Raw genomic sequence first — 12,798 nt, forward strand, 5'->3', positions numbered from 1 at the left:
AAAAACACACTTACTCAGAAAACTTCTTGGACTGTGACAGAGAACTCCCAAATCTATCCTGGTAGCTGCCGTAGCTGCGTGCCTTGGACGCCAGCGTCTGCACCTGGTCCTGGAGGTACTTAATGTTCTCCAGGGCTGCCAGGGGGATGGTGTCTGCGTGGAGGAGCGCTGGATCACGCACCTTGTTCTTGATCTCCATGATGGTGAAGCGTATGTCATTAACCAGGCTGTCCAAGTCTGTGCTGAACTTGCGGATGTTTTCTTCCTTCTTGGCTTCACAGAATAGGACAGTGGACTGGAGAATGAAATGGAAGTTTTGGAAATACTGGATTAATGAAAAACTGAAGGAAGACATCAACCATCTATACATCTATGTTTAGTCTTCAGTAGTACTTAATAAAAATATCATCACTGTGATCATTCTATGGTTAAACTGTGGCTTTTAAAGGCATCATTTAAACTGATATACAACTATTTAGTCATATTTGCTTTAGATTTAATACATCATTTTTTCACTATGACACATATAATAAAATCATTATATTACTTTGTATCTACTGATTTCACTTCTATGGTAAATCTCAGGGGCGGATTGAGGCCGTCTTCTGGGTCTCCCAGATGATGGTCAGATTTTCAAGTTTACATTGATGAGTATCTAATTTTTATTCTGTCAGAAGACGGTCAAAAATGGAGAATGGATCAACAACGATCATTCAGAAGACTGTCAGAAAATATCTCTGGATCCGCCCCTGAAACTAAATGGAGAAGTAGAAGTAGTGCCCATCCCATGCTGTACTCACCTTCAGATGCTGAAAGCTTGGAGCCAGGGTCTGATACAACGCAAACTCCTCAGCTGGGATAGCCACGTCAAAGTCCTTGGCTATAGAGAACATCTTGGTGACAATGGCAAACTCTTTGTCCAGGACAGGTAACTCTGAGGACATGCGACCCAGGAATGACAGGTGCTCCACAAACTCCTCCACTGAGGATGGGAAGTGGTCCAGTTTCTTCAGGGCTCCCTGGTGTTAAAGAGGGGAATGTGAAATTTTGATTGTAGCTTATGGTAAAATATTGAAAATTTCGTCACTTATTAATTAAACAATATTTTAAAATGTGTGAATCCGATATGACCATATTAGGTGACAAAATTATTAACAGGCCCAATACCAAGTTTGACAAAATTTTCAAAGTAAAAAAAAATTACATCTGAAAACTAATATGACTTACCTTGATAATATTAATAAGGTCCTCATTCCTCTTGTTGGCCACCACAGGTAGTTTCTTGTGGATTATATTCAGGACATTGGTGGGATAGGGCATGCAAGCCTCGCTAAACTTCTCTGCCATCAGCAGGATCATGCCCAGTCTCTTACTGAGGACCATGTTCTTCATCTCACGCACCTGGTTTGAAATAAGAAATAATATCATCACAGTCTGCAGTTGTCCACCACCAAACTAACCTGCTCATTAAATAATCATGTTATTGAACATTACTGATTGATATTTATGAAGTAAATTTATTTATCTACATTCAAAACTGACACCAAGTATGTCAATTAACATGATGTCTTTGTTCTTTTTTTTTTAATGAAGAAACAAGTTCTAGTCAATGTGCAGGGGAACAGATTGGTCCTAAGAAAAATGTTGAAACTGTTACAGAGGGAGCAAAGTGTTAACTCATTAGAGCCTTTTCAGTTTGGTCAGCTCACCTGGTCAGTATGTAGCAAATTGTTAATTGATTTAAGCCTTGTTATCACTCATTATTATGGTCAGCTCACCTGGTCAGTATGTATGGAGAGGACATGTTGGAATTCATCTGTTGACCACTGTTTCTTGGCCATGGAGCCCTCTACGTCCATCCTCCTGGCCTGTTCTACCATCAGGCAGTACTTGTCATAGTTCTGTGGACAGGAAAGGGAAATATATATGTCAAGTATATACATGGTGTGTCATTAACACACTGAACCCAGGACAAATATCAGTGAAAATACTGAAGATGAGCCTTTTTCAAGTACAGCCATCTACTGACCCCTTGGGCCAACAGATCTTTAGACCATGCTGACTCAAAGGGCTAAAAGTTTTTTACACAATCTGTAAGTATAAAATATAATCCAGACTCTTCATAACTCTCATCTGCCCTGCTGCCTGACAGCACTGCCATAATTTATAAAAGCAAGAGAGCAGCGACATGGTTTCATGGATAATGTTTTTGTTATTCTTAAGGATGCTTAAATTGACCATTCATTTAAATATTTCAGGTAATATTCGCATGTGTATAAAGTTAAGGCAAAAATCTACTCCACAGAAATATTGATTAATGAACCCTTTGATGTATTAATTATTATTGATGCAAAACAATATCAATTCAAAAAATAACACAGAAATATTGAGAAATATTTAAACAACATTTCTATCAATAATTACCTCAGAGAAATCTGCCACCTGCTCCGCCGCCTGTGTCACATAATTCATGAGTTCATCTATCAGGCCCATATACTCTGGGTCCTCACCAAATATGAAGGCAGTGTCTGGCCATGGTTTCTGTTTCTCTCTGTCCTCCTCCTCCCTCTCCTCGTCATAGTTCAGTTTAAGATCATGTTTGGGAGGAGAGTAGAACACGGCCAGTCTGGGTTCCCGCAGCATGGAGCCAACTTGAGCTGGTAACAGGATTTAGTCAGTAAATATTTGATATACATAAACATTTATAACCTCAATGCACACACACACATAAACAAACACACACACATTTTGCTAATTTTGGTCTATACACACGCATACACACACACATACACACACACACTGGTTCACAATTGTTTGATAGAACCCTGAACCTTGATATTAAATGTTTTGCTAGTTTTGGCCTTCACATGCTTATTTTTGCCAAAACAGAGTACATAACACTAGTTAAACCTATCAAATGAAAAAAAAAAAAAAAACAATTAGGTAATATAAATTGAAATAAAATCAAATTATGTAGTAAATATCAAGATACTCTAACATTAAAATAGTATCAAAAATGTGTGTACTGACCCACTGTGTATTCAAACCCAGTAATAATCCCCCTCATGGCTCTCTTGATCTCATACTCATTAGGAGAAAGAGTGCAGTGAGCTCTGTTCTTAGGGATTTCTTTGGCCTGGTTGTCTACCAATGCCGCCTCTGCACCAGCACTGAAAGTAATAATACTTACGTGATTCTTCATATTATACAATATATTTCATTTTTTCTTATATTTCTATATTTTCTCATTGGCATGGTTGTCTACCAATGCTGCCTTTACTCCAGCACTTGAGGTAGCTAGTATTGTTAAAGTTAAATGAATCTTATTTATACAATATATTATAATACATTATAGTAAATTCTTTAGAATCTACCGCTCACCCTAATCCATCCTCCTCGTCTAAGGGGTAGGCAAACTTGAACCTGTTAAACTCTGAGTCCTCCTCTGCCTCTTCTTCTTCCTCATCACTATAGCCAGACTCACTCCCTGAAATATCATTCAATATGTACTTCATGAAAAAGTGTTTTCTTCAAGTGTGTGTGTATGTGTGTGTGTGTGTGCATGTGTGTATCTTTATGATAAACAATGTTATGTTACCTTCATCAATGAATTCTGAATTAGAGATGTAAAATCATTGTTATAGAATAAATATCTACTAAGTAAATATCTACTATGCTAAAAGATTCTGATTCCTTGAACTGAGTCCCAAAATACAAAAGTTGGAATTTTCACAAAGAGAGAACAATAGATTCCTAACAAGTACATTCAGCAAGAAAAAAAATATCTTAGCTGATGCTGACCCTCTTCAAGAACTACCCCCTTATGTCTTACCTGAGAAATCAGGTTCATCAGGGAAGGTAACAATCTTCTTCCCAGTTTCTGAGGTGAAAGGTCTGTTATCTCTGCCACTCCGCTTGCCTTCCCTGGACTTAGGTTGGGACTTGGGCAGGTTATCTGGCACATTAAGTACCAGCTGGACCGATATCACTGGGTCTGGAACTTCCTCGTCTACTTCCTGGTTCTTCTTTATCTCCTCCATTACCTTGGATATGAATTATTTATAATAAATTGATGGTAAATGCACTAGGCTATGTAAACATACTGTAAAATCTGTACACACTACAATCTTGACGGCAAATACAAATGAAGGCACCTTTTTTCATTGTAACTAATTGATTCTTTGTGTGTTGCCATCATTCATATTTTTAGCAATAAAGTAATAGTAATTTTCCAATGCTATCAATAGTTTTCTGAAACACTGCACCTGGTAATAAGTATAAACCTTGGATTCAAAACACATATAAGTAAAGAAATTGCACATATTTTCCCCTCTGCAACAACTTACATCATCAGCATTCAGTGTTTTGGTTTCTTCTGGCTGCTTGTCAAAGTCAAACTTGGGAATATCATAGGTTGTCTCCATTATCCCCTGGCGCTCCTTCCCTCTGTGTTTCATACTGGCAGGGGTGCCAGTTCTTTGGGAATCTGGAGTGTCCTGTCTCAGGTTGAACCCTCTCCTTTAAACGGAAGCAGAATCTGTTAAACTTGGGGATGTCAGACAGGGTAGAACAAATTTTGGAGGAAGTTTGAAAATATGACAAGTGTTTAGTGAGAGAAAGAAAGAATAAATAAATAAATAAATAAATAAATAAATAAATAAATAAATAAATAAATAAATAAATAAATAATGTTACTATGTCAATCTGTGTCTCTGTAAGCCATAGTAAGTGTGTAATGTGTGAACATTAATGAATTACTCCATTCTAATTTGTTGGGATCAGAACAACTTTAAAAGAAGACCACCATTTTTCGAGCTTTCACCTTACCTGAAACCTCCCCCAGTTTTCCTTGGAGGCAGGGGAGAGCCTTCTGTGGAGGAATTGTCTTCATCTTCATCATCATCATCTTCTTCATCCTCTTCCTGTAATTAGGTGAATAGATCCATATAGAACAATGGTTGCTTTTCCTCTACTGAATGTATACTTAAAATAACATATAGAAATGAGGTTTCTTTAACATAATATAATAATATAATACAGATATCCAAATATTTTTCCTCTATGAATATCTGTTTGAAATAACAAATAGTAATTGGGTGGTTTTAATAAAAATACTAAAGACACTTGTTTTTCATAAGTTTTATGTCTGCAGACATACCTCCACTCCCACATTAAAAGAAGCTATCAGGAAGTTGAGGAGTTCTTTCACGGCAGTTTTGACAAGTCTTCTTAGCAACTCCAGTAACAGATAGTCAACACTTTTCAGGAACTCTGACAGCCGAGCAAGAATCTTTCTCCACTCTGCAATCTGTGCATAACTTGGACGGTCTTCTGAAATAATAGCATACAAATGTGATGTCAAGCTTTGAGTCCACAAAACCCACGAAAATTATGAAGCTGTGTTTTGTAAGTCTAGCACACACAATGTATTTTCTAATACTTGGGTGCCACGGATATCATAACAAGATATCCTTCCCAAAAAAGCAACTTGTAATTTACTTGAGGTACATATATTCTGAAACAATATGTAATCACTGCAGGCTATTTTGAACGTTATACAAACTGCAGATATAAACAGAGGAAGATGGCCACTAACAGCCATTGTAAGAGTGTAAATTTGACAACTACAGTATATCTGTAGATGTATGTGCATTTGATTTCTTTACTGTATGATCAAAAGATAGTCCAATAAACTAGTCAACTTACTTGAAATAACTGGCTGTTTCTTGTCATAGACAGGTATCTCTCCATATTTGGTTTTTATTTTGTATTTGACTTCTTTTTGTTGTTCCTGCTCTTTCTTCACTTTAACTTTTTTGTCCTTTTCTGGTCTTATTCCATGAGTCACCCCCTCCATCTCTGCCACAGTCTGAAAGAAATTATGTATGTAACATTTAGTACATCACAGATAATACTCAGACTCTAAATTATTGTTTATATATACAAATTAATGTGTTAAGTCAAGGCATGGAAACTGACAAAAGCAAAAGTAGTATGAACATCATAAGCCTAGTAGGTAACAGTGCTTAATGTTCATGGTATCAATGTGTACTTTACGATGAAATCTTATACAATTTTCACAATATTTTTCATACTTACAGCACAAGACTTCCAAACGACATCAATCACTTTCTTCCTAAGAGCAAACAACTGTTTTAGTGCCAGTTCTCCCTGCAGCCTCTGAGTGGCCACAAACTCCTTCAAGGTCAAGGTCACGGCCTTGTTGACCTTGACCAGGCAAATGGCTGCCTCACCAGAGCCAAACCCTGTCAAGCTGCCGGACGCCGCCTCACAGAGAGATTGTACATGGAGGACACAGCCTTGCAAGACTTCATTGGCACAAAATAATTGCTTTGTTAAGATTTCCCTGGAAAATTTCAAAACAGTAAACGTCTTGTGCATCAATATAAACTGCTATCCCAGAAAATGAAAATTCCAATTATATACTAAATCGTCTGTATACATAATTATTGAAAACACTACTAATGAGCATTTTCCTATGAAAATTTGAGCAAAAAATATATATCAAGACAAAATCATTAACAAACAGTTCTATTATTTCTATTTCCTCTTTCTGTCTGGGCATAAACATACTAGTACTTACAGGCTGTTTGTAGTCTTGTGATTTCTGACATTGTTTTTCCACAAGGTGTAAGCCTTCCATATCCTGTACATTAAAAATATGCTTTGCTATGAAAAATATTTTCATCAGAACATACTTTATGAATTGCCAATTGATTTGTTTTTATATGAGGAAAAGTAAGATTATGTTTGAATAAACCATATCAACAAAGGATAACTATCAAAATAAATCAGTAAGCTCCCTGATATTCTTTCTCACATTTTGTCATATGAATAAATTACAGGGCTATATTCTTATCAATTCATTTATGATCAATCTTCAAACCTGAAGTTGTTGAGGACAGGGAGGTCATAGATCATGTCAAACAGCCTCTTCTCCCACAACCATAACATCACAGGGGTGACAAATGTCTCCTCTCCATTGGGGGTCTGGATGCACTACACAAACAGAAACAGTAAACATTTCATAACCTCGATTATTGACAGGACTTGAAGATATGTAAGGACTTGAGAGATTGCAATATATTTTGGAAACATAAGGATGCTCAATGAACTTTAAGACAAAACATATGAATTTAATGAAAGATAATTTCAATCAAGTTTTACTTCTTTCTATTAAAGTTTTAAAAAGTTAGTAAGAAATTTGAGCCAAGCTGCTTAAAATGTAATGCAATATATAACAGAAAACCCTGAGTATCTAAGCCAAATGCCTCAATTCTTTTTGTATTGGTCAAAATGTAAAATCAAAATAGCACTGGAAGCTCAGAACCAAAATCATAATTGCATTCTACACTTACCATGGACACACTAGAAACACTGACAGTCCAGAACATTCTACACTTACCATGGACACACTAGAAACACTGACAGTCCAGAACATTCTACACTTACCATGGACACACTAGAAGCACTGACAGTCCAGAACATTCTACACTTACCATGGACACACTAGAAGCACTGACAGTCCAGGACATTCTACACTTACCATGGACACACTAGAAGCACTGACAGTCCAGAACATTCTACACTTACCGTGGACACACTAGAAGCACTGACAGTCCAGAACATTCTACACTTACCATGGACACACTAGAAGCACTGACAGTCCAGAACATTCTACACTTACCATGGACACACTAGAAGCACTGACAGTCCAGAACATTCTACACTTACCATGGACACACTAGAAGCACTGACAGTCCAGGACATTCTACACTTACCATGGACACACTAGAAACACTGACGGTCCAGGACATTCTACACTTACCATGGACACACTAGAAGCACTGACGGTCCAGAACATTCTACACTTACCATGGACACACTAGAAGCACTGACAGTCCAGAACATTCTACACTTACCATGGACACACTAGAAGCACTGACAGTCCAGAACATTCTACACTTACCATGGACACACTAGAAACACTGACAGTCCAGAACATTCTACACTTACCATGGACACACTAGAAGCACTGACAGTCCAGAACATTCTACACTTACCATGGACACACTAGAAACACTGACAGTCCAGAACATTCTACACTTACCATGGACACACTAGAAACACTGACAGTCCAGAACATTCTACACTTACCATGGACACACTAGAAGCACTGACAGTCCAGAACATTCTACACTTACCATGGACACACTAGAAGCACTGACAGTCCAGAACATTCTACACTTACCATGGACACGCTAGAAGCACTGACGGTCCAGAACATTCTACACTTACCATGGACACACTAGAAGCACTGACAGTCCAGAACATTCTACACTTACCATGGACACACTAGAAGCACTGACAGTCCAGAACATTCTACACTTACCATGGACACACTAGAAGCACTGACGGTCCAGAACATTCTACACTTACCATGGACACACTAGAAGCACTGACAGTCCAGAACATTCTACACTTACCATGGACACACTAGAAGCACTGACAGTCCAGAACATTCTACACTTACCATGGACACACTAGAAGCACTGACAATCCAGAACATTCTACACTTACCATGGACACACTAGAAGCACTGACAGTCCAGGACATTCTACACTTACCATGGACACACTAGAAGCACTGACAGTCCAGAACATTCTACACTTACCATGGACACACTAGAAGCACTGACAGTCCAGGACATTCTACACTTACCATGGACACACTAGAAACACTGACGGTCCAGGACATTCTACACTTACCATGGACACACTAGAAGCACTGACGGTCCAGAACATTCTACACTTACCATGGACACACTAGAAGCACTGACAGTCCAGAACATTCTACACTTACCATGGACACACTAGAAGCACTGACAGTCCAGGACATTCTACACTTACCATGGACACACTAGAAACACTGACAGTCCAGAACATTCTACACTTACCATGGACACACTAGAAGCACTGACAGTCCAGAACATTCTACACTTACCATGGACACACTAGAAACACTGACAGTCCAGAACATTCTACACTTACCATGGACACACTAGAAACACTGACAGTCCAGAACATTCTACACTTACCATGGACACACTAGAAGCACTGACAGTCCAGAACATTCTACACTTACCATGGACACACTAGAAACACTGACAGTCCAGAACATTCTACACTTACCATGGACACACTAGAAGCACTGACAGTCCAGAACATTCTACACTTACCATGGACACACTAGAAGCACTGACAGTCCAGAACATTCTACACTTACCGTGGACACACTAGAAGCACTGACAGTCCAGAACATTCTACACTTACCATGGACACACTAGAAGCACTGACAGTCCAGAACATTCTACACTTACCATGGACACACTAGAAGCACTGACAGTCCAGAACATTCTACACTTACCATGGACACACTAGAAGCACTGACAGTCCAGAACATTCTACACTTACCATGGACACGCTAGAAGCACTGACGGTCCAGAACATTCTACACTTACCATGGACACACTAGAAGCACTGACAGTCCAGAACATTCTACACTTACCATGGACACACTAGAAGCACTGACAGTCCAGAACATTCTACACTTACCATGGACACACTAGAAGCACTGACGGTCCAGAACATTCTACACTTACCATGGACACACTAGAAGCACTGACAGTCCAGAACATTCTACACTTACCATGGACACACTAGAAGCACTGACGGTCCAGAACATTCTACACTTACCATGGACACACTAGAAACACTGACAATCCAGAACATTCTACACTTACCATGGACACACTAGAAGCACTGACAGTCCAGAACACTGGGGAAGCTCTAGCAGCATTCACAGACACAATATCTAAATGATAAGGGTTGTATCTGGCTCTAGATTTGTTCCTGTTCTTAGGCAGGCAGTACACAAAGCTCCCTGGGTCTTCTTTACGAAACAGGGAATCCTAGAAAGATTAAAAGTTGTATCTATAAAAACATTGGACTTCTTAAAAAGTTCTAAGCCATTGTGCACAAAAAATGTAGAATAAACATTGAAACATTTGAATAAAGTATAATAACATTAATGCTTTTCTCATGCATTTGGATATTAAGCAGTGAAAAATTTTTTTTAAATCAATTTAAATATTTTTTGCATAAACTGGCACTTAATAATTTCAAATTTATGTAAATTCTTTATAACTGTTATCTAATATCAATAGCTAGTATTCTTTTTCCATACCTCATGCTTCTGATCTGGGTTCTCCATCAGTTTATCCATAGCCTTCCTGCAGCCTGGACCATGTCGTGGAAGCTCAGTTTTCCAACCAAGTTCTCTGCGTAGCTTCATTAACCACTCTTCCACATTAGTTTCTTCTGGTTCTACAATGAAAAGAGTTTCTTCTGTGTTTAAAATCAAAAATATCGGGTTTATGGTAAAAGGATCAGAAACTGAAACATCTATGATGCCTGTATTAACTAAAAATATGCACATTTATTATGAGGCTCTTCGAAATGATTTGGGGTAAAAAAAATATGCCAGATAGCTGAATTCAAGCTAAATAGCAATGCTAAAGATAATTTAATTTCATTTAAATGAAAAAAAAAGAAAAAAAAACATTGACAGGAGAGATGTATCTGACTAAACCAGATATCCAATCCATAAGAGACAGACAGACAGAAAGGGCACTAACCTGTATCATCATATTTGTTTTTCTTCAGGTACGTCAGAACTATTTCACGGTTCTGTTTACTAGCTCCTTTTTCAGAGAGATCTGGCGTCCGCAAATCTGCTGTCCTTCTTGATTTTGCAGAAGTAGTTGCCACTGTGGCAGTTTCCACGTCAGGCTTTTCTTCTGTGACATGTGGCTCTGCAGTCTCTCCCTCCACTTTGATGAATGTCACAGTTTTCTTTTCTTGTGTCTCTTTTTCATCTTTGACTAATGATAAAAATGTTGAATTAATTTTTTAAACCTCATTTTAACATTAAACTGAGAAGTTATATCATACAGTATATAATTAGTCCTTTTTTTTAAATATATTCTATTCTGTTGGCTAAGTATCATAGGACAATTTAAGTCCTGTAATTTATTCTTACCCTACCCCAGGCAGTTGAATTATTACAAAATATTTGGATAATGAGAATGGTTAAATAAAGATAAGGTCACTACCCTGAATACTAGTCTACGTTCAAGAAACTTAACATTATCTCCCTCCATTTGTTTAATCATTAGCCTAGTAATCTGAAGCTCAATAACTGAACTGGGTGAGAGGTTTTGCACTGATAACTGACTGAGTTTTTGTCATTAACCTAGAGGACTTACTGAAGCTGCTAGGGGGTTATCAATTATTGTTTAGCAGCTTCAGTAGGCGTTCCAGACATCTAAGCCGCTTATGCTGAAAGCAAATTAGTGAGAAACCCCTTGGAGATCCTGTTAGATTGATCTAGGTATAGGAACCCAGTCTTACACCACTGACCCAATTTTATGCAGCGGTTCCATTTTAAGCTGACTGACCTGATTCCACCTCCTCCTCAAGATTGATCTCAGAGGTCGCATCAGACATGGCATCTTCTGGTTGCTCAACTTGAATAGGAGGAAGAACTTCTTTGCTTGGTCTTCTGCGCAACCTGTTTTAGATAAAAATAAAGACCAAAGTTTGTTACCAATACATATTTTCTGTATTAACATAATTTCTGTATTAGACCAACAGATACCTTTTTAACTAAATGAAAACTTAAGTACCAATAGTAGCATGAATTTTTAAAACTTCCCATTGTTTTATTTTGTTTATCCAAAATGTTTTAAACATTTACCAAAAGGTTCATAGCTGACACAAGTATCTTATTTCCACTTATTCACTATCAATGATTAAATGGTTGGGCTAGAAATTTCATACGTTAAGATTAAGTACAGGCAACACATTCACCTAATGCAATTAGTCCAGAGAAAGAAAACTGAAACTTCATGATTATGTTCTATAGCATATCATCTAAAACAACTTACATTGTGCTAACATCAAGTTTTGGAGTTCCATCATTCGATTTCTGTTCTTGTCTGTTTCTCATTTGAATTTTCCTTCTTTCTTGGTCTTTTTTATAAAAGGTTGTCCGGAAGGGTCCAGCTCCTTGAACTTTGCTGGACGGAGGGTGAGGCACGAGAGGCTGGAGCAAATAAATTGTTTTGAAAACAAATCAACATTAAATAAAAGTTTTTATCAGCAGATACGTTGTAATTAGTGACCATCAACTCTTCAAAACAAGAGACATTCTAAGTCAATGAGAAAATTGTTTATCACTCGCATGGAACCATACATGAATCTTCTTGTCCAAGACATAGTGTGTTATCTCATAGGTAGAAATCTTACCTGAGAACTATCTCCATTAGGCACTGCAATTCCTTTATTGCTGATATTCTTATATATCTGTACAACCTTAGAGCTAGCTGGGGTGTTGTAGAGTCTAGACATCAAGGCATTTCCCCGGCCAGCTGCTGGCATGGGAGGCTTAGCCAAACCAGTTGTAGCCACTCCATTTTGATTTGGTGAGGTATCAGGTGGTGTCCCCTGGTCCAGTGAGGTCTGATCAGGCATGTTCCCAAAGCTGGAGACAAAGCTAGTCTCCCTGATGTTGGGTGTGGGGACAGGGTTCAGATAAGTGTCTGTAGGTTCCCTCTGCAGGCCTGGGGCCATAGAGTAACTGGACTGGAAAGAGGACCCTGTGTCTGGCTTTCTCTCCATGGTCTGGAGATGTAAAATAATGTATGACAAAAAGAGT

The 12,798-nt window shown here is 38.1% G+C and overlaps 1 protein-coding gene across 1 annotated transcript in view; it reads right to left on the reverse strand.

Moving 5' to 3' along the window:
* The window catches only part of LOC106154273 (dynein axonemal heavy chain 6), a 66,879-nt gene that overhangs the window by 53,358 nt on the left and 723 nt on the right, over positions 1-12,798 (reverse strand). The window contains exons 2-22 of the mRNA XM_087004401.1: positions 12,390-12,764; positions 12,029-12,186; positions 11,540-11,652; positions 10,718-10,963; positions 10,267-10,406; positions 9,824-9,991; positions 6,908-7,020; positions 6,605-6,667; positions 6,100-6,367; positions 5,707-5,869; positions 5,159-5,331; positions 4,828-4,922; positions 4,347-4,518; positions 3,833-4,043; positions 3,382-3,487; positions 3,031-3,170; positions 2,425-2,657; positions 1,779-1,901; positions 1,228-1,401; positions 801-1,019; positions 15-295 (exon numbers count right to left, since the gene is read on the reverse strand). Of these exons, the coding sequence (XP_086860527.1) occupies positions 15-295; positions 801-1,019; positions 1,228-1,401; positions 1,779-1,901; positions 2,425-2,657; positions 3,031-3,170; positions 3,382-3,487; positions 3,833-4,043; positions 4,347-4,518; positions 4,828-4,922; positions 5,159-5,331; positions 5,707-5,869; positions 6,100-6,367; positions 6,605-6,667; positions 6,908-7,020; positions 9,824-9,991; positions 10,267-10,406; positions 10,718-10,963; positions 11,540-11,652; positions 12,029-12,186; positions 12,390-12,761 (3,731 nt within the window). The 5' untranslated portion in view covers positions 12,762-12,764. The remainder of the gene's footprint in view (positions 1-14; positions 296-800; positions 1,020-1,227; positions 1,402-1,778; positions 1,902-2,424; positions 2,658-3,030; positions 3,171-3,381; positions 3,488-3,832; positions 4,044-4,346; positions 4,519-4,827; positions 4,923-5,158; positions 5,332-5,706; positions 5,870-6,099; positions 6,368-6,604; positions 6,668-6,907; positions 7,021-9,823; positions 9,992-10,266; positions 10,407-10,717; positions 10,964-11,539; positions 11,653-12,028; positions 12,187-12,389; positions 12,765-12,798) is intronic.

This window comes from Lingula anatina, chromosome 2, assembly GCF_051362555.1.
Source record: "Lingula anatina isolate TDL-2025a chromosome 2, LinAna3.0, whole genome shotgun sequence".
Lineage (NCBI taxonomy): Eukaryota > Metazoa > Brachiopoda > Lingulata > Lingulida > Lingulidae > Lingula > Lingula anatina.